This window comes from Monopterus albus, unplaced genomic scaffold (assembly GCF_001952655.1).
Source record: "Monopterus albus unplaced genomic scaffold, M_albus_1.0 scaffold10.1, whole genome shotgun sequence".
Lineage (NCBI taxonomy): Eukaryota > Metazoa > Chordata > Actinopteri > Synbranchiformes > Synbranchidae > Monopterus > Monopterus albus.
The window spans coordinates 1,877,088-1,900,582 of record NW_018127890.1 but is presented as its reverse complement, the minus strand read 5'-3'; the positions used below and the strand labels follow the sequence as shown (position 1 = coordinate 1,900,582).

The 23,495-nt window shown below is 40.7% G+C and overlaps 1 protein-coding gene across 2 annotated transcripts in view; it reads right to left on the bottom strand.

Annotated features, from left to right (window-relative positions):
* Positions 1-23,495, bottom strand: part of mdga1 (MAM domain containing glycosylphosphatidylinositol anchor 1) — a 177,489-nt gene that overhangs the window by 113,058 nt on the left and 40,936 nt on the right. For both annotated transcript variants that reach the window (XM_020589876.1, XM_020589877.1), the window contains exon 3: positions 10,320-10,459. In XM_020589876.1, coding sequence (XP_020445532.1) covers positions 10,320-10,459 — 140 coding nt within the window. The remainder of the gene's footprint in view (positions 1-10,319; positions 10,460-23,495) is intronic.

The following is a 23,495-nucleotide window of genomic DNA, read 5'->3' as shown; positions in this document are numbered from 1 at the left end:
AATGACTTACAGTGACAAGGTTCAAAAGACACACAGTACTGGGCTAAACAAAAATATCTGTTTTAATGAGTCTGTCACTGAGAGGAGAGATGGGAGGTAGAATGAAGGAGCTGAGAAGAGAGGAGGGATACATGGGTGGTTAAAAGAATAGGAGACTAAGCATCACCCCTCGGTTCATCAGGTGCAGGGGAATTCAGCGAGAACAGAGCACAGAAAGAGATATGTTTCAGAATAAGTGAGTAGAAGAAAGATGGCAGAGACTTCTTTCTTATTTTTATTTTTGGAAAAAATAGCAAAAAAAGATGGGAAGAGAAAAAGTGACAAAAAGGGTTAAAAGAGGAATTAGATTAAGTCAGGTTGGCAGAGAATAAAACCACGATCAAGGAGAGATATAAATAAAACAGGGAATAGACCAGAAAACAATAAGAAATATATTTTTTTTAAAGTTAAATGAAGATAAATGGGGAGACATACAACCCATATTACATAGAGCTGAGTGAGAATAAAGATGAGGTGGAAATATAAGATGAATGTTTATTCATGATGTCGGTTAATTGACATTTTGATTATCTAATCTTCCTGTATAAACAGCCGCCTGTTTAAACGTGTAATCAATAGCGTATGTAACTGACAAAACCACTTAAACCATAACTTGATTATTGCCTAAAGGAACATAATTGATTTCACATCAGTAAGTTCTTACATGAGTTAATGCAGCTGCTTCTGTTTGAATAAAACTGAGAAACAGTGACCATAACTCTGCTTCTTTATATCAGAGTGAGGCACCTTGCGCTTAGTGCGGAGATCACACAGCGAAAAAAAAAGTTCAATAAAACTGACTCACTGATATTGTACACGCCAGCCCTCTCTCTAACCTTGTCATACAATATGAATGCCTATATCGCTCTTTCTGCCCCTGTAATATGAGAGCAAGGGTGTGATGAAATTACAAGAAGAGGATTGATCAGCACTCACAATAATGTCATGATCTTTGAACGTGTATATCTAATTTCTGTGTCTATGAGGTCATTGGCACTGGTGACTGCAGTGTTTAAAGATAATATAGATAATAGCTGTGTCACTTGTTCTTGAAGGGCTTTTTGTTCTATTCAAATAATCTACTTACTTTCTCCCATGTTAAAAAACTTACATAAATCACATTTCTGGAGACTGTTCAACATTTGCCTGACCATCAGATGGCTTGATACCGAGCAGAACAAACAGTGGCAGACAGAACCAGCAGCCATGAGCATTTCGCTCCAGACAGTCTGTGTCGACAGCTGTGAGCTGCAGCATCGCCCGCTACCTTACACGCTCCACCCGTGTTGGATTTGTTAGTAGTAGTGAGTAATGGCTAACTGGCACAAGCATGGCATGGGATGGGGAAACCTTTTCCTTCTGTGTGTGTGCGTGCAGGGCAGATGATGTCATTGCTGAGAGGCACGATGATGTCAGGCTGCTGTGAAATGAGAAATGGAAGAAGCAAGAGATGCATGAGGGAAGCAAAGAAAAGCCTGACAGATATTTCTATCTACAGTATCTAATAAGATTGTAAACATTAACCGAGTCATATCAGAAAACCAATATAAGAGCCAGAGATTTGGTTACACTGACACACACAAGTGCTGGTCGGACTGAAATTTCTGCATGAAATTCAGAAAAGAAAATTGATCTGGCTGTCAAACAATGACCTTTCCAAGTAACTATTCTACTGTTTATTCTCTCTCTACTATGCCTGCAGCTCGTGTGTTTGCGCTGTGTGTGTGTGTGTGTGTGTGTGTGTGTGTCTCCTTCTAGCTACGTTCTCCAATCTCATACCTGCTTCCAGCCAAACATTCCCACACTGACAGAAATGTCAAACTACCATCTACAGCGCTACTTGAAATCTTTATATTGCATTAGCAGCCTTCACAATGCACACCGGCAGCTATAATAAAATATGATGGCGGCACCATAAACCTCACTGCTCATCTATCTATCTCGCTGTCTGTCTCTGTCAGTCTATTTATCCCTCTATCTGCTAGATCTATTCATTTGTCTATCTCTGTCCAGCCACTGTTCAGTACAGTCTGCTTTTTTCCACCATTTTGTTTAACTTTGTAAGCGCAGACACACAGACATTAGACCTTGTCTTTATTATTTTTAACCTCACAGAGGGGTTTGTCTGTGAAGTACAGTGTGTTATCATGTCTGTAGACACTCCACAGATACTCAGTACAGAGACATGGTATAGGAGACTTGTGCTAGCAGACTCATCACCAGCAGACACTGTCCTCCAATAAGAAAACAAAACCACAAGTCGTCTATGGTAGTAGCCTTTTACAACCCATAGTTACGTTTTTTTTTTAGGCAAACTCTTGTGGCTGTAGTAAATGTGATGGGAGTAAACTGAGGTGACGTAGTATAAAAAGCAACCGAGCCCACACAGGGAGGAGGTCGAAGTGGATGGATGGGCTGCAACACATCCTCCAGCCTATACGGCCCATGTGGTCATTTGTCCCTTCCCTTTCACATGTGTGAAGTAAAGTGATATCCACACAACACAAATCCTACATTTGAAACTAGCTTTCATCGAGTGTGTGATAAGTGATTGCAGTGAAGCGGTTGATTAGCCAACTGGATCTATTCAAACAATTCTTCATGAAGCCAAGGGCTCAGCAGAAGTCTCCCTACCTTAAGTCTCAGCATAGCTGTGTGGCAATGTTTTGCTTATACCGTATATGAAAGTGTCTGTATGTAGCTTAATAACAGACCTTAATAATAACCTTCTAAAAGACTGAAGGAACACCGAGCAATGCTTTTGTGTGCAGCACACGAAGTACACAAGATGCAGGGAGGCTCAAAGATCTGTAGCAGATGTTCTATCTCGCATTCTATTGTAAGCCTTCATTCCTGGAAGACCCTAATAGGTAAATGTCACAAACTTATTTTCTGTTATGTTCTATACAAAACACAATTTCCTAGCTAAACTTTGAGTGTTGATCCTGTCTGTCTTTTATTAGTGGTCACTGTGTTCTTGTTCATTCATACACTGAAACACATCTGGCCATGGAACATGTTGTAACATTGTGTGGTTTTATTTCATATATGATAAAGCATCTTCCTTCTTCTTCTTAAAGGTCTCTTTGACAGATTTTTCTTTTGGAAATATATCTCACTATACTTTTCTTCTCATTTGACTCCATCAGCATATATCCCTGTCTGTTCGCCTTTATCATGGTTTTGTTTTACTTTGAGCCTTGCCACTGTTCCTCCTTCATTTTCCTTCCATGTTTGATGTTTCACCATAAAAACCACTGTGGGAACTGACAAGCAGTTCAGTTCAGCTTCTGCTGCCTACCTGTCTAGTGACCACCCTCCTCCTTAACTTCTTTACTCTGTTTTTGCTTTTTCTGTCCATCTCACCAACCAGTTAGGGGTCATGCAGTGACCTTGTTTGTGTCGAGGTCGTGTTCCCTCTGAGTGCCTGTGCAGCCTCGTGCTGCCACCTGATCAGCCTCGCTCTCAGCCTCACTATCGATCGCCTTCCACTCACCCCTCAAGGACGGAAATCCAAACCCATATTCCAGACCGCAGCCCTCATCTCCCTCCCTCCTCCCCACTTCTCCTTCTTTTCTTTGCCTCTCCACTTTTGTCATCTATGGCTCTCTCCGCCTTTTCCTCTCTTACAGAATTCATCACACACACACACACACACACACACACACACACACTGGTCTCAAGGTTGCAATGACCAACAGACCCATGAATAAATAATAAGGGGGTAGGAATCACTTTCAGAAAAACCATTTACTCTCCTATTGTCTTCTTGAAGAAGTCGTGTGTGTGTGTGTTTGTGTAACAAGAAAAGCTTTGTGAGCGAGACTACAGTGCTTTGTTAACTAAAAGGCCCGCTGTCCCTGGAGTTAACTTGAATGATGGTACAGGCACCTTGTAGGTGACCTCTAACACTATTTTTTTTCTTGTGTGCACTTTCTTTCTTTCTTTGATGAGTCTTAAAATAATCAAAGATCTAAGGTCATATGTATCCGAGTTTGCAACATCTGTTTTGCTTCTTTCCACCAAAATATGTACACAAATGTGACTTTTCCCAGAGCAAGGCGTTCCTTTAGCTGAACTAAGTATTTCTGACTTGATGTATGACTTTTTGCAAGCCTAACAGAAATAGAAGAAAGGGGATGGGTTGGAGAAATGGATAGAACTGGACAGAGATGGAAGATCAGTGTGGTGGTGGAGAAAAATAAGACAAGAATGAAAGAAGTGCAGATAGAAGGAAGGCATGGGAAGAGGGAAGGATTTACAGTAACAGCGTGAAAGACAAAGAGATAGTGGCAAAGACAGATACAGTATGAGAAGGAAAGACTGCAACAAAAAGAGGAAAGTAAGATATAGACAAAGAAAGACAGACAGAGAGAAATGATTAGATGTCTCTCCCCAATGTATGGAGTGGAGCGAGAGCTCCCCTTTCAATCCAGCTCAGGCCAGAGTAAACAATCAGTCTTGATAAAGGACTGGATAAATCCTCAATCAGACTCATTCTCAGTAAAGCAGCTATTTATTGGTATGGCCTCACATTGCTAAATTAGATCCTCCTTCTTCTGAGGAAAGTGAAGATGGAGAGACTGTGGAAGAAAGTTTTGCAAGCAAAATGGTCCTTACATTAAAAAAACAGTATGCAATATAAATCTTTCACTGTAATACATCTAGACAGAAAACGCAAAAGAAAATAAAAATCCACTGCCAATCAGAACTTGTACATCATATTCCTGTGAGCTTAAACAGATCCATCAAAATGTGAGACATGAGCACCTAGAAATCTGAGGCAGAGAGCAGATTCTCAACTGCTATGAAACAGCTTATCTGATTAATAAAACATGATTCAATTCAATTCAGATTTATTTGTATGGTGCCAAATCACAACAAAAGTCATTCTCAGGACACTTTACAAAATAAAAATGAAATAAAAATGATGCTCTAATGTTTTTAAAGACCCGGTGTGTTTATCCATAAATGTATCCAAATGTTGTCAGCACAACTTTGTTAGTGCATTATTTCTCTGAAGAGTGAATTCAAAGAGCATTATGAGGATATTCATGCTAAGCTGGAGTACATCCATAAGCAATGACAAAGCAGCCAGAACATCTTGCGTGTCAGCTGACACCTGCAGGCTAATTCAAACTTCTCCCTGAGAACGAGGTTAAATAAGTGAGATAAATATTATATGTATTATAATATTACAGTAATATAAGATTAAGGAGTCCAGTTCAAAAATAAGATAAAACTAGCTTTTACAAAACCACTGCTGGTATACAAGTAAAATACCATTGCATACTGTCCTTGCTTCGAAACTACTGACCAAAATGCTTTTCACAACGTTGCTGCATAGAGTTTCTGAAAGACCCCTTTCATGTAACAGTGTATTTGTCTGACATCACTGCTAATTGGCTAAAACTTTATGAATGTCAAGAACCTTTGAAGTACTAAACACTGAATGTACTTACATAGATGTGGATCAAATGTAGGAAGCAGCCAATTACCACATTTTAAAGTGTTCGGTCAGCACAAAGCAGCAACATACAATTATGTCAAAACAAATGCAAACGAACCACTTCATTATGAATATATGCCTTTGAGACGAGCTGCGAGCTTCTCTAGGTCACAGATTCATTTCAAGGCCTTTAAGCTTCTTAGTTTGGGTATTTTATCTATATACTGAAAAGTGTAGCCAATAGCATTAAACACACAGTGACAGAAAGAAAAAGGATTTACAGGCTTTCATTTGTGCAGCGACAGAACTGGTCCATTGTGTAAAGACGAGGAGGTTTGGAAATCTGTAAGGATGGAAGAAGGGGTGACAGGGTTCAGGTTATCAATACAGCAAACGGAGCACAGCGGAAACTCTGTAAGCCCAATGGGATCCGATGGAGAATGCTACAGTGTGCTGCTCCAGCAGAACACCCTGGGACAGAGGTCAGCAGACGCTGTTTACATCTTTCTATTCTATTTCGCACTCAGAGGTCAAATGGATGCTAACATGGGTGATTTTTATTTACTCATTTTTGGCAGATGTGGCCAATTTGTATTGTTTTACATTTATGCAGTGGGGGCGAAAACAAAACTGAAAGACAGCAGCCCTCGTGTTTAGGTTGCAACTGTTCATATGTAATTAAATCTCAATTTTTCTACCCTATAACCCTAAAACATGTGTTGTGTTGGCTTTTACTGCATGCACATAGTGGTAATGCATGTACTGCACAAGCTGAGATAAACATGTTAACACACAATCACATGGACATGATTATCTTGACTTTCAATTGTTCTTTCCTCTTTATCACAGTAAGAATCACCATCTCTCTCTTATCTCTTATCACTGTATCTCTCTTCGTTCCTCCAGTGCCACCACAGTCTTTCATCATTCGATTTCTCTTTTCTTGTCCTTATACTTTCATCCTCCTCCTCTTCCCTCATGTGTAAATATGTGTCTCTGTGTACTGTACATATACCAGGGTTAATTTTGCCAGTGTAAACTAAGGCAAAAAATATTCATTAACAAACAAAGAAAATTTAAGCAGCATATTTATGGAAAGGTACTATAACTGAATATTAAGTGGTGTGGATGTGGATTTAACATGCTACTTTCCAAAGGAACAAGTAAGTTAATGTGGGCAGTCAACCATCTAAATCTAACTTAACATAACAGCTAGTTGTTTATCAGTTGAATCTGTATTTACATATGCGCTGACTAGGGATGTGCGTGAACAGTTGATTATTTGATTAGCTGAAAAGGTCAACATCACTGAATAATGAAAAAAGAATCAATTTTTGGAGACATAAATTTTTTTATGTTGTAGAGAAGTGGAACTAATGTTTATGACAATGTTTGTGCCCGTGTGCTACACTTACAGTGGAGAGCAGGCTGGAGATATGGCGGCAGATTCAGCAAAAGGACAAAGTGAATTGTGGTGTTATTTGACTCAACTGGACGTCAACGCTGATGCTTATTATGTGGGACAAAGCTACGGTTCTTTCCACGGTTCTACCAGCATCACAAGGAGTCATTTACAACAACAACACTAAACTGTTGAGCTTTAGCAGCAAAAAGATGAGATGGAGCGTGAAAAATAATTTCAACACTCATGTAACAGCAATTGACAGGAACAAATAACATCTTCTCACAACTAATCGAATAAATGACTTAAACTGGCTTGATTGTTCAACCTTAAGAAATAAATCTAATGCTCATTCATGGTACTGATATTGTTAGTGTTTCATTAGCAGGTCTAATTTAATACCATAAATATATTAATTATCTTGTTTAACAGTGACACAAACCTTTACATCATCTCACTGTCTTCATCAGAAAATAGAGCCGGCTCCATTGCATTGGACATGGCCATGAATTTTTGAACATGGGAGAAGTAATAATGATAGAAACCAAAGTATTAACTAAAAAAAAAAAAAAAACACAACAATTTTGTCAAGTCCTTCTTAATCTGCTTTAAGGATAAGGATAACCACCTTTATTGGCCACGTATGTTACACACAAGGAATTTGTTTCCAGTACAGAACCTTTGAACCATTTGCAGACTTAATTCAGTTTTTCCATCAGATTTTATAACAAACTCAATAAACACCTATGGACCCAGGTTCCTTTAACTGGTATTGAAAATGTTCTTCTAAACTGTGCAACGTGTTTGAGCTGAACCTCACAGGTTGATGATTTAATCAGGTTTTGTTGTCTCCACCTCAGTTTTGTCTGAGGCCATAAGGAACTGAAATGTTTTTACTGTTGCAATTATTTGCCCGAGTCCATCTGCTTCTTTGTCTTGGCCTGCCTTCATTTGTTAATGTGTGTCTACACATTGTACGCACACTCTCGCACAACCAGTGTCTCTTTGCTAGAGGCGAGGCGAGCCTTACTTGTGCATACACTATATATATATTTTAGATTCTGACAATGTGACCAATGTGATCATTATTCAAAATACACTCCCACCTCCAACACAGAGAACAAGCAATCACTGACGCAATTTCCAACATCTCTGAACTGCTCCAGGGGAATGAACTTGTGTAGTATTTGTGTTTTTCTGAATATGTTTTGTATAATGACTAATATTCCAGCACTGGTGAAAATAAAAGTTTTATTAAAAGTTTGTTTATATTTGTGTTTGGGCACACAGCCTGTAGATGTGGGGTGCATCTCTGTGTATACGAGCGAGAGCAAGAGAGAGAGAGAGAGAGAGAGAGAGATGAATCAAATGAGAGAGAGATGTATGCGCAGGTTAGGTCAGAATGTAATTGGATATTGCAGCTATGTGCAAATGATCAGTTTGTATCTGCTTTCACACAAGCAAACTGCCTCTTACACATGCACATACACAGTCAATGGACACATAAACACAAACAGAAGAACTAGAGGCCCAGACATACAGGCACTGGTGTAGTCATGCTGATGTGATGCCAGCGGACATGCACCCATGAAGAACACTGCTTTTCTCACCTCGCAGTCTCCCACACAGATACACACAAACTCTCTGCTGTCACCTCAGTTCATTTTAGATCTAGCTCTGGATGCCCATATGCAAACACACACCAGACACACACATATAGACCCTGGTCCAAAATGTTTGTGTGAGGTCAACTCAGGAAGCCAGATGTGTGCAGTGCTGGCTGTGTGTGTGTGTGTGTGTGTGTGTGTGCCTGGTGTTACTCACACTGTGGGGTCCAAAATCTATTTATACAATCACACTGTGGGGACTCCCCTTCCTCATGAGGACCACATATAAATCACTGAATTTTAGGGTGACCACTTGGGTTAGGACAAGTTTAAGGCAAGTTTCCAGGAAATGAATGGAAGTCAATGTAAAGTCCCCACGAGAAGTGAAAACATGTATGCGTGTGTGTACTTGCTTGATTATATTTTATTGCCTGTGCAATTAGCTGCATTTTTTCATGCACATGCACCTATAGTATGTACATATATTCAGGGATGCATGTCATGTATAATTATGTCCTTTTGAAAGAAAAGCCATGTTCCTTTATAAACAACTAACTGGCTGTGCTCCAAACTCAGCATGTGCGACCCACTCCGAGCTGTTGTATAACAGAATTTGTTCTTTTTCATTTCTTTCAAATGTGGCTTAAAAGGACAGAAGGAAATTGAGTGATGCACTGAACTGGACAGAAAATATATTAATCTCAGCACATGTGGTCTTCCTAATAGGTCTTATGCTGAAGATCCACTGGTGCAGCTGCACAGTTAATCTTGCTAAAAGGCGAACTTTAAGTCAACTGTGTAGGTAACTGGTTACAGTGGAGCACAGTTAGCCCATCAGCTATTCCGGGGAATTAAGCTCACAGCCTTTAAGACACAAATCCAACTCTTTAACTACTGCTGATGCTGCTTGTGTAATGCTAAACCAAATATACTGGAGGTGTCACTACTAAGACAGAGGACTCAGGTAAGAGTCAACTGAGATCAATGTCTACATGAAGGCAATGAAGCAGGGCATGGTTTTAGGCAATTCCACTGAAAGGTGAGGAGGAAACTGTGTGACTCAGCACAAACAGAAACACAAACAGAAGCACTGACCCATGGATGCATCTTATAATTTATGCTAGCCAGTTCATGGCATGGTTTGTAACTGATGCTAATCGGTGTGAGTTGGCGCCACAGATGGCTGCCTCGGTTCTGTACCAAAAACAAATTCTATTTGTTTGATTATTATTATTATCCTAGAACGTGTCCACTTCGCCTGCAGTCTTTTCAGTCACCAGTATCACACTGACATGAACGCACCATGTAAACAATGAGGAAGCTTCATGCATCATAACAACAACAGCAGCTTGATCAGACCTTGGGCTTTACTTTATTTGTGTCAAGAAAAGGGGACACAGATATTAGCTTGACTCTAAGACCTGACTTGACAAAGGTTTAACCAGGACAGGTCTGCAGATTAGGAATTACTTCAAGACAGATGCAGACATGACATAGATCAAGCCCCCCCCGACCCTATTCAGGAATAAGTGGGATAGATGGAAGGATTAAATAATTTGAAAGTATTGTAATGTGTGTAATGTGAAAAGTTTAATTCATCCATCCACATATTTAAAACATCTGTCAGCCTGTCCATCCTTCAGCTGTATGGTGAACCTTTTTTAGTGAATAGGACCGCATGTTTGACTGACAGGCTATGTTCTGAGCCCCTAAATACACTATTGTCTAGATGTCCTTCAGTTTCAAACCACAGATATAAACCAGTACATGAACAAATCATCTGGCAGACAAACACTCAGCAGGTTGTTGGCTAGGAGCCTACCTGTGGTCGTGGGTGTCCTTTAACGATACACTGAAGCACTAGTGTGTCTCCTTCTTTGATGGTGTAGATTCTTTCACTGATGTTATCATCCTTGACATTACACGCTGCGCCTGCGTGCACAATCTGGGCATTGGCAGGAGCTGTGAATGAACGCATGGACACACACACGTGCAGAGACAGGCATGTAGCCATGCAGACATACACATATACACACACACACACAAACAAACACAGAGGGAGAAAAACCACATTACATATTTATCTCTGCAGCAGAAAAAGGGTCATTTTCTTGTGGGTGTATGTTAGTACTAGTATCAGTGACTCAGATAAATAAATACTGTATATCACATTACTCCTGCATCTGTTTGAACAAAGCCTTTTACAGGAATGCTGTTTCATTTGTCAGTGTTTGAAAATAGATCCAGGCATTTATTGGAAAAATGAAACTCTGGTCTCCATTAGAAGGTCACATGGCTGAGTTGTCCCTCTAGGACAGATGCATTGTCTTACACAATACAGACTCTGCGATAACAATTTTACAAGTGCATGTCACATAGCATAATGGAGTCTAATGAAATCTTGTTTGAAATCTGAGTCAGATTGTACAATATTGGTTTGGAATCATGTCAGATGGTGCCAAGTGAACTGCAGCTTTAAAATATAAAGAAAAATAGATACAAGAAGAGACAAATGAGGACAGTAACAGGAGCTCTGTGCATCACTGTAGGTCATACGCGGTATTGCACGTCATACTTGTCTGCTCTACTTGTAACCTATGTGTCATCATGCTCACTGTGAAAAACTCTGGGCTGTCCCAGGAGTCATAGGGCTCTTTCTTATGCTCTTCCTGCAGACATTAAAAAAGCAAAATCTGGTGAGGCTTTTAAATCGAAACTATCTTTTCTTGATAGCTTTTAATTAAATTAATATATTTTGTTATTCTGCTGTCTTATATCATATTCTTTTCTCTAATTGTAATTATAGTGAGTTATTCCATCTCAGTAAATTTGTAAATGTCTACACTATATAGGCATTAAACAGTTTAGCTCAATAATTAAAGCCAGTTTCTTTCAATTGAGCCTTTTAACCAAAGTTAAGTCTTTTCTCTCTTTTAAAGATTTTGAAAATGTTAGATTACTGTAAAGCACCATATGTGTAGGAACTAATCAGTCCTCTCTTTAGCATCTTCACTTGGTCCAGGACACTGTCATTCTATCTATTGACAAACACACATAAACACGATCATACAGTATAACACCCATACCTGCTTCACTCCACTGGCTTCCAGTTGGTTTTAGAATCAAGTTTAATGTGCTGAGTTTTGTTTTTAAAGCATTAAATGGTTTAGCACCCCCCCCCTACATTAATGATTTGTTACATCCTTACATTCCAGAACAATCTTAGATCTTCCAAACAGTTATTACCGGAGGTTCGGCTAAAGCTCAAAGGCCCTATAGTTGGGCACCGTTAAATTATTACTGAAATCTCATCTCTTCTCACTAGCATTCGTGTCTTCTGCCAGGGACTTTCTTACCTATTTATAAATTTTTATTCTTTTTAGTGTTTTATGTTTATTTTATTATGCTTTGCTGTGATTGTGAGTGACACGTGTGGCTGTTACGATTATGTTAATTCATTTAGTTGTGAAGCATTTTGTAACCTTGGGATTTTAAAAGGGCTATAGGATTAAATTAACTTTGCTTATATTTATTTTATTTTATGATAATTTCATTTTAACTTTACATTTTAATTCTGTCCATGCTTTTGATGCATTTCATTTATGTGGCTGTAATGTGTGTGAGCCCACACTTTAAATACATTTGAATTTGAAATATTCTGATTTATTGGTTTGAACATTTGGGTTTTGGAAACAGTCACACTGAAGGACTTTGTTTCTAAATTTTTGATGGTGTCAGAATTTTGGTGTGACCAAAACTTTAAACAGGGTTGGAAATGTTTCACAGTGCAATCTAGGGCCACTGACATGACCAAAGACTTCATAGACTTTTGCCTGGGACAGTCCAGCATTGCTGCGTAACACAAAAAGTCATTCTAATATCTCAACCAAAAATGTTATTATTGTGACAATATTTTGATGATGCTTGGCAGTGATTTCAGACCATTATCACAACTAAAATCCAAGATCTTTGTCTCAAATGGTCATACAGCTGAAAAACTCTATGCTCAGATCTACTTTACGCCACTGAAAGAACAACAGGCTGCGAAGATGGATGAAAGATGCATGAAGAGAGCTTTCTGCAGTGGTGACAACTCCAGTATCAGTCTGCACAGCGCTGACCCATGAGGAGGGCTGGCTTGCGTGCAAATAGCCTCAGATGGCTTCACCTCCCTTGTGATGAGGGAAGAGGGGAAGAGAGCACGAGAAGCGGCGGGTGAGGAGGAAAAGGCCAGAGAGGGGTGTGAAACCCCAGAGAGAGGCAGCGGAATGGGGGAGCACAATGACGTGATTAGCATCGATTCACAGGGAGAATAAATCTTCACTTTGCTCTACAGCTGTTATCATTGAACAGACAGAAAGAGAGTGGGCGGCCTGTTCGCCTTAAACTTCAACTTGATCAGACACAACAATGCAGAACGTGAGCTGGAGCCAAAACATCACGTTTAAAATAAAAGAATCTGTCTCTGTGGGCTGTCTTTTGTTGTTTGGAGTTGATAATAGGTTTAAGGTACCGGGACACAGCAAGTGTGTCTATCTGTTACTGTGTATTAATGAAACTTTCTGCGTTACTGCAGTAAATAGAGATTTTTTTATCTAAAGAAAAAAATTAAGGAAAGCCGTTCCAAGTCATTCTGAACATGTGGCTATTAGAAACCTGTGCCAGGAGAGAATTTAAATTTCACTGCATATCAACACCTCACTGTAACAGACAAGTGACAAGCCTGCTATCATTGTTTCTGACAGTGGATATCTTGCAGAAGAAAAGAGATTGCGATTCTCACACTGCCACTGCTTGCGCTTTCCTCTGTGTATCTGAGTATTTATGTAAGCGCCTGAATATGAGACTTAATGCACTCCACTGTTATGTTTGAAGAGCTCATCAACAGAGCAGTCAATCATTCACACCCTGTCTTTCCTCCCAAAGACGTCTTTAACATGCACTACAGTCATTTTTTCATCATGTACAGACATACTCTCAAACTACGTGTGCGCACACACATCTACACAACATGCAGTTACTGTTGCAGCAGCTCTCATTCAGACAGGCTGCTGTAAAGTTCTCTCCTTCTTGCTCCCCTTCCCTATCCTTCGTCTTAACCTCGGTGTCTCTGCAGCAAAGCACACTGCTGTTTGACATAGAAGAAAAAATCATATGGAGAAAACTTCGAGTGGACTTTATGAAAAACACCAAAACATTTTCATGAACTGTAAATATAAGTTGGATTTGAAATACTACTTTCCAAGAAACATGCTCAAAGATGGGTGATTTAGTTAAGGCATTTAAAAGACTGTAATTGATACAAAGCTGATTGTCTGAACATGCTTATTCCATTCAAACAAACACTTTGTTTCATCCATAAATGGGAACTGCCCCGTATAATTACAGTCTCTATCTACTGGACACTGAGCAGACCCAGCTGAGATCTTGGCCTTGTTGAAGGGCACGTTGACAGCATTTGTTCTGGGAGATGAGATCATGTCTTATTTACATTCCCTTCTCCCACATTTTCCAAGTTGGCTTTGACCAGTGTTCTTCCAGTAGTAACTCTAGCCTCTATGCTGCAGCTTCCCTGGTGCAAATTTCTACCAATCAGTCAATGAAAATTTCACCCATAAAAGAACAAAAGCATAAAAAAAAACACTCTGTGGGTAAACAGAGCTGGTTTCCAAGAAGATAAGGTGTACCACCTGCTTCAAATGATTTCACACCATTAAATGGCTGTTATCATTTGTCATCAAAAACATAGATGTGGGTTGGTAGGACACTACTCCACCTCTTAGTTGGCTCAGTAGGTCATTATCATGTTGCCAGACCAAGGCTTTTGCATCAGGTTTAGGCACAAACACAACTTTGTTAGGTTTAGAAAAGAGCATGGTTTGGGTTAAAATAACTATTTATTAAGTAACAACACTGAGCATCACTTTCCAATACTCCTTTTTATGCAAAGTAACAACACTGAGCATCACTTTCCAACAGGCAACAAACATCTATCTCCCATTTGAAAGCGTCCTGTCATCCCACCCATGTTCCCAATACTCCTTTTTATGCAGATGTTGCTGCTTTTTATACAGTGTCACCTACGTCACCTGACTTATGCTCCTGTCATAATTACTATGGCCCCTAGAGGTCACCTTTTAGAGGAGGACAGTGTCAATGTAATGCACCTTCTTGCCTATTGGTAGGTGCAGTTTACCCTTCTGAAGCATAATTATGGATGTGATGACAGCTAATAACAGCCATTTAATGAGGAGATAATATTCAAAGCAGGCTTTGCTAACTCAGAATAACTCAAAAAAACTGATATAAATGGTGAATAACTGTCTCCTTACAGTTTATTGGCGTGTCGGCATTAGTTTGCCTCTCTGGAGAGGGAGGGAGGTCGGACAGAGTGGGTCCTCTGTCTGCTCTTGCCTCCGGCAGCTTGGCTGCTTCAACTCTCTGATCGACTAGAGAAAGGAAGGCTGAGGGAGGCTGAGAGAGGGGCGGAGGAAAGAAAGACGAGAGAGTAGGAGGAGAGAAAGTCAGGAAGGGAGAGAGGATGAGCAACAAATGGAGGAGGAGGGAGGAAGAAGGAGGCAAAAAAGAAAAACAGCACAGAAAGAGAGAAGATACTAAAAGGAAATAGAGAAAATGAAAAAGTGAATTTAAAGGACAGACAAACAGAGTTAGCAGAGAGAAGGAAAGAAAGGACAGAAAGACAAAATACAGTAACCAGGGATCTGAAAAAGCTAATGAAAACAAATGAATGGAAAGAGGTACTTAAGGTGGAAAAAGAAGTAGGAGAAGTGATAACAATCATAAGACAGAGAAAGAAGTAGGTGAACGTAACGGGCCTAAGAAGACAGATTGACAGCAGACTTTGGATGGTGTGAGGCTCCTCAGTGCAAAGCGCTGGCAAAATCAAAACAATGAAATGATGCAAACATAGCAACGAGGGCTCAACCTGTATTTCTACAGAAACTGAAACACTTAGGCCCAATCCCAATTCGCCCCCTTGCCCATTCCCCTCTGTTTTGTTCACATGTAATGGTAGGGGTGTCCTGATTCTCTCTAGGGTGGAAGGGTAAGGCAAAGTGGTCGGGCTACATAGCCCTTCAAATGCAGGGTGTTCAGAGGCAGAGTGGTGTGAGGCTAATTACAACAAGCTACCTGAAGTTGATACTACACACCTCAAACAAATTTGCGTAGTCTAAGCATCACAGATCAGTTATCCACATGAGATTTTATTTATTTATTTATTTTTAGAGAATTCTCAAAGGCAGTCAGCCCTGTGATAGAGCCCTGACCTGTCCAGGGTGGACCCCGCCTCTTGCCCAGTGTCAGCTGGGATTGGCTCCAGCCCCCCGATGACCCTCGTTAGAATAAGCGGCATAGATCATGGATGGGTGGATGGAATTCTCAAAGGCAACAAAACAGAACAGGAATCAATTGTCTAAATAAGGCCAAAGACACAAAAGTGGAGAAAAAGCATGGGAGGGTGCTGCTGGCACAGATACTGGCACAGTGTTGTGTCTGGCTCACAGGTGCATCAATTCAGTTAGTATGGACAACAATCATCAGTCAGAGAAAGCTGCTGTTTTGACAGCAATCTGTCTGACCCCGATGATTCATTAATCAAACCTGTTCTGGGGGAGGCCTATTGAAAGTGTTGCTCATGCATTATTGGAAAGTTTCTCAGTCATTCGATGCACATTAGTTGTAAGTGAAACATAACTATCAGCAAATGCCTCATCTGATTAATTGATTTGTTGCCGCCTGCCATGCTTGTTTTTGTTGCGGGGACAGGACATCTCTCACTAAAACTAACGATGAGACAGGAGAGCCGCTGTCAAACTGCAGTGACAGCTTGACAAAGTGCTGAGCAGCGCGTGTGCGATTGTGGTTGAAAGAGTAAATGAGTGTCTGTGTGCCACGGAAATGTGAACTTATATACTTGCATGTGTCAGTGTTTCCCTGTATGTTATACTGTGTCTTGCCAGAGGAACCCCACAGAATGTCATAAATCCTGCCGAACACAAAGTCCCACAGAACGTGATTGGCATGTGTATGGGAGCTGCTCATGCATGCCGATGAGCTCTGTCTCAGTTCACTTCATTCATGAGAGAATGTTTAGATGCTTTGGACCTTCCCCTGCCAAGTAGAAAGCAAAGGTAAGGAAAGGAAATGACAGGGAAAAAGAAGAAGATAAGAGTAGAGGAGAGTGGACACCTGAGAGAAATGTCACAGACTTTATTGATTAACTGCAATAGAGGGAAGTGTTCATCTGACCCAAGGAAACAGTAATCACACTCAGACACACAAAAACAGCCTTATGACCAAAAGTCCAGGTGCCTCAGCATTTATCAGGATCCTTGTCTGCAGACAGCATGGAAAAAGCTCAACTGCTTGATGTCACGACCTCATCCTTTTCATTTTGGCTCAACTGGAGCTCTAGATATCAGAACACGTCTCGGACATTGATTTAACCTTTGACCTGACCATTAAATGACCATGATAAATGAAAAGACTAACCTTCTATAACCTCTTTACTGCATCCAATCAACTGTAAATTGCTGTATCTTGGCTACATTCTCACATAAGTACACACATACACAATGACAGAATAAATACATATACAGCATGTTTTAAACTGTAGGGGTTTCATCTGCATATTTTTCAATGAGTCACTGTGTTTCCCAGTGTGTTTACAAAGTCACCTAGATGTCTCCCTGTACCACTAAACAGATACAGACTCTTCGAGTTGTGTCTTACATACCAATGTGAATTTCGCTAGGCCTGAGTTCAGTGGCAGGCTTCCAAACCCAGACTGTGCCTGATTATACACAAGCAAGCTGCCATTTTTTTGCCCACTGCCTTGTGCCTTCTAATGTGATTCAGGTTTTGGACCCATCTTAATACAATTTCCCTTTTGACCTTTTTTATCGTCAGGCTAGCAACTTAAATTCATCATAAAACAAGACAGACAAACACAAAAACCCTTTCTTATGAGTACAATTACAAAGTCTGACAATTTTAGCTGAGTATAATACTACAGTATTTTAGCTGCAGTATCACAGAATCTGACAAACATGAAAATATTTTGGAGTACAAGAAAAAAAACAAATCAATATGGAAAGAGTTCAATGTTTCTACCAGAAGTGGCAGGTGGAATAAAAAAGAAAAATATGAAAAAGCATTTAGAGAACAGTGCTGCACAACTCCCCACACAACCCTACACTTCATTTTTTGCATTGATTAAGAGGAATGAGATCTAACTTGTTAATGAATAAGCTTTAGATGTGGGTGATATATCAAATTCATTAGATTAATTTAAATTTTGGGTTTTTGACAATCTGTAGAATGTTTACATTGTCAAGTTATTACGGTATGCCCAAAAACATATTTTTATGCCTCTGCACCTGCGATAGCCTCAGTGTGTGCGCTATGCTTTCAGGTTGCACATCTGGCCCATTCATGTGAATGTGAACTCTCAGGAACGCCTTGAGGGAATTTCTTCAAATTCGCCACAATTGTCAACTTGGACTTATGGATGAACAGATTAGATTTTGGTGGTCAAAGGTTAAGGTCAGTGCCCTCACGTCTGTCCCATTCCAATTAATTTAACCAGTTGATGGAGGCACACAACCACACAGTGGTAATTCTAGTTCTAGTCATAAAGCGACACAAATGATAACTCAGTCACCACAGTTAGATAACTTTTAAACTAAAAAGTTACACGATATGCACACCTGCAACAGTTTATGGGACTGTGGTGACTCGAGTTGCAGTAGGTAGCTGACTCTGGTTGTCTCATAGTGAAAGGGACAAAAGGGACAGACTTTTGTGTGGTTGTTGATTATGATTACAAGAGGTAAAGCCATGAGACTTGACAAACCCAGTGTGTAGCTTTGCTCAGCCGGTTCTACCTGGTGTAGCAAATGCTGCCTAGCTGCTGTGATATCAAGCAGAAGTTAGAGCAGGTGTATTAGTCAGCCGATAAAACACAATTAAATGTGCCAAAGAATGGGAGAGCATTGAGTATATGAGTTAAATGATGGTTACCCATTATTTGGCCCCAGAGAGGGGGGTGTCAAACCATGCTGTCATAAATCAACAAAGCCCCACAATAAACAACACCATTTTCCAGACCTAATATACTCATAACACAAAGCATCCCTGAACCTTGTCCTCACCCAAGCAAAGAGCAGATATGTGACGCGACACAGGATCTGCATTGTATTTGCTCAGGTTAAGCAGTGGCCGGTCCAGCTGGCTTGTAGCAGCAGTCACCTGCATCCGCTCAGTTGTCCAACCATTTATCTCTCCTGAAATTGGTAATTAAAGTGGGTGTTTTGTACATTTAGTAGCTGAAGTATATCACCAGCACAGACCAGAAAGAAAGCCTGATTGTTATGTAAAAAAAAATGAAAATTGAGAAGCACGGTTAAGACATGAAAACCAAAAATGCTGTGTCTCTGGAGTTTTGTAGCCTGTCAAGAAGTGACAGAATAAGGAGGAAGGTAGCGGCTCATGACAGCAAAGAACACACATATCACCTGTACAAGATTACACACACCGCTGAGCGGTATTGATTAACTGACCACAGTGGTGGAAGAAACCATAAGCCAACAGCAGCGTGTGAATTAATTGCATACACAAACACACACATGCACACCAATCATCACTGCCCTGAGGGAAGCTTAATGCAGTGTGTGCATAGAACAATAACAGAACAGATGGATGAGGAGAAGGAGAAGCAGAAGAGAAGAATCTTCTTTCTAAGATAATCATGTTCAGTATAGACTTCACTGCAGTGAATACATCTCTGTATGTGAACATTTTTAGGATTTTCTTTATGTTATTACCTCCACCAAGGCTGCTGGACTTGATTGGTTTGTTTGTTAACAGCATAACTCAAAATGTAATGAAACAGTTGATTAGATTTTGGTGCTGATCCGGATCATCATCCAGATCCAGAGATTTTTTTAAAAGAATCTTCACCATTGTGAGATAGGGCCAATTTTTTGTTTCTAACTCCAGGTAATGCTTGGACAAATAACATCCCCATAAGATCTACCACACTCCAAAGTCTGATCTGGATCCAATTCTGGATCGGCTGAACCAAAGTGTTCACATTTACAGGGCTCACAGAAGACTTGCTACTGTGAGACAATAAATGATGCTGAAATCAACTTTTGGCTGAAACTTGGCTGATTCAGCAGAGTGTCAACAGATTTGATGTATCTTCAAAGAAAAAAACATCATTACTGAAATATAATTTTTTTTGAATAACTTTCAAACTAATAATGATATTAATGTAATTCCAAGTGACAACAGCAGGTTTTATGGTCAATGAATCATATTATGAGGCTTAAACAATCATGGAATACTGCATTTAGGTGCACTGGCATTGTGGAGACAGTGATGTGCCTTGGTGGAGGTTTTCGCTCCCTGAGTGCTGTTTAGTTTCTTCATGTTCTACTTGGGCATGGTTTCCTATGTGGCTGACCAAGTGCATGTGGCAGCCAACAGAACAGATTACATACAACTAGGGTAGAGCCTTGATTTACCTCTCATTTAAAGTATCCACACAAACTGTGGATAATGAAATGTATCACACTGACATGTGATACACACTGTGATAGCGTTTGTGTGTGTACCTGTGTCAGTGAGTGACTGTGTGTTTTCCACCACAATCACTGTAAGAGGACAAAGAGATTGTGCGATCAACAAAAGTGCCAGGTGACAGCAGAAGCTAATAAAGGGGGATCACTGAAGAGCAGAGGGTAGACTGGATGGAAGGAGAGGTGGAGAAACAGCAAAACTGTAATGGAAAAACAAAAGGAAGGGAGGGGGCATCAGCTTTCTGGCAGCATTGCAGGTTTTATATCCAAGGACAGTGAATCTTCTCTTTAGATTACTGGCAGGCACAGGGCATGCAATCCAAGAGGAAAGGGAGGAAAGAGGAAAATGTAAATATCTCCTCTTTGTTCAGCCAGTTTCTTCTAGAAATAACTGAGCTTCTTTTAACATCAGTGTGAGATCTTGCCTATTTTCTTTCTCAGCTCCTGAGAGTGACTTCCCCTTATGCCTCAATTGGATCCGAACACAAGCTGTTTTGGTGCTCTTATGGTCTTTTAGCCTTTGCTCTTCACATACCAAAAACAAATAGATATTTGATTAAATCTAGCTAAGAAGTGAAGAAGAAGGTAAAGCTCCAATTAAAGCTGAATTAACATAGATTTAGCAGAAATTCAGATACAGTAAATCAAGTAATAAATTGTCAAAGGTGTTTTCTCCTTGCTGCTGATTTCTTGAATAGTGTTTAGGATTTTGACAAAGTCTAACACACAGACAAATATACACACACATTGCAGCTTAGTGCTGCTAAAAACAACAGCAGCTTTCTGCCTGAAGGTGGATAAACACATCATGGCTTCTCACAGATTCCTTAAACTAATTCAAAGTTACCATCCTCACAAGTGTTATGGTCTACGTTTGGGTGTTTTGACATTAAAACAATATGCAAACACAATGAACTACACTTTTTCCTTCTGATCACCTTTATCAAAAAAACCTCAATCAATCTTTTTTGCTGATGTTGAACCAACGAATCATATCAGGCCTTTCGTAAAAAAACTAAAGCCTTAAACTGACCTCCTGGGGAGTGTCAGCAGACATCATCACCCACATCTTTAATAGCCTGAGACTGAGCTTAATGAGGCAACCCTGTGAGCAAACATGAACCCCTGCTATCTAATGCTTAAGCTCATCTCTTGACTGTTGTCACGGGTTATTTGTCCCCTCTCTGCTTACTGCCCTGTTACACCTCATTGTACCACGATGTTTAATATCATTAGGAAAGAAGCTAATCTGACGAGATGCCACAGATTCACAAGTGACGCATCCCTTTAGAAAGTAAGCGCAGTGTATGTGACGTTTATGATTTACATTTCACATTTCCTACATCATCATTCTCACTAACCTCTGGGTTTCTCAAAGCAACACAAGCATCTGGTAAGACAAGAAAATGCAGTGAGAGCGAGAGAAGCAGACAGACGAATGTAACAGCTGGCAAGGCTTAGAAACTGCAGCAGAGATTTCGGTTCTTCCATTGTGTGTGTGTGTGTGTTGTTTGTATGGCATATGCCTCAAAAACCACCTTAGGTGTAACATATGGTTATTTTAGTCAGTGTAGCTTTTTGGAGCAGGATGGGCATGATGAGGACAGACAAGGAAAGCTGCTCTTTTCTCAAGATTATAGAAGGAGAGAAGAGAAGAAACAGCAGAAAGTCACAAGGCAGAGGAGAAAACACAGAGGAGAAGAGAGCTCAGAGGTGAACAACATTGTATTTAAGAGTGAAACGAGTCAGTGAAGACAAGAAAGTGTGGCACAGAGGTCATGTGCCCTAAATAATCTGTCTGTCAACCTGACCTTATTCTATTTAACCATAATGCTCCAATTCACTTTGATGGCTTGCACAAACACCCACACACACATGCACACTCACACCGAGACCAACAGCACCAGATAACAAGAGGCACACTTGACTTAACACAGTCACAGTGGATATGAACATAGATTGTATGTGTGTGTGTGTGTGTGTGTATTTCCAAGGAAACTGCAGCAGAGCAGTCAACAAAGCAGAGCGGCGGTCAGTGCAGGTGGAGTGGCAGGAAGGAAGGGGGTACTGAGAAAGGCTGTCGATAAAGAGGAAAGCAAGAAGAAACAGCTGAATAAAAGGTCAAAATAAAGGCTGGCGGTAAGGAGAGAGGCAGGTTTGTGTGTGTGTGTGGGCAGGGTCCTCACAAGATGTGGAAAAGAGTCAAGATATCATGTATTCTCTCTTTTAACGGCCATGCGAATAAAGTGACTGAAACTGAATTATTGAAAATGACAGAGAAAAGGAGGCTGACAACGAGTCAGAGGCAGAGAAATGCTGAGGCAGACTTAAATTGTTACAGTTTAGTCCCCCTCACCAGGAGGGTGAGGGAGAACTGGGGTTGGACTCAAGATGGCTGACCCAGGTGCTAGTACAAAAAAGGTGGCTTAATGGAATAAAAACAACAAAATGACAACATAACAGGGTCCATAATACATACAACCAGGGAAGGGCAGTGATGACTAAGGAGACCAGGTAAACACACAAACTAACGGCAGGAACTAGGATAGCAGAGGATGAGAACGGACAGGTGAACAAAAAGATCCAACGTAGACAATGTAATCCACAGCACAGGGACTGTCAGCGTGGAAGACAAAAGGACATATTGCTAACTGCATAATAGCGTAATAAAGTGAAGTCAAAACGCACAGGAACTGTCAGCGTAGCATCTTAAACACGTGTAAAAATGCGAGTCAAACATGACATTTATCTTACTTTGGGTAAGTATTGTCTGTTACATGTCACAAAGCTCCGGCGACAACGGGGCGTCTGCCAGAGGTATAAATAAGGAAGCCAACAAATCACTGGAATACGCCTCGGGTATGCGCACCGACCCACAAGTCACTAATTACCCGATGTGACACAGCTGAGGCGTTGATCCCGCAAAAAGGGAGAGCAGGAGAGGAAAAAAAAAGAAAGAGGCAGGTCGCGCTGAGCGGACCTGACAGTACCCCCCCCCCAAAAGGTGGGATCCCAGACCGTACAAAGAACAACAACCCAGAGCAAAAGGAGCAGGGAGGGAGGGAGGAGGGGGACCCCGGAAGGCAGTACAAGGCCCACAACAAAAAACAACCCCCTCAGTCACCCCAAGACAAACACAAATAACTAAAACTTCTAAAAACGACAAAGGTACAAAACCATGTCCACAAGTCCTAAAAGATAATGAGGCCACAAAAGGTGACCTATGAGCATCAGGCAGGAGCGAAGAAGGGCCGTTCAGGAGGACGACCCCGGTGCCAGGGTGGGAGAGCGTAGACGCCGGTCTGGAGGGCGACCTCGGCGCCAGGCTTGAGAGCGTAGACGGCGGTCTGGAGGCACTAGAGGGAAGGCGGCGGCGGGCGCGGACCCCTCTG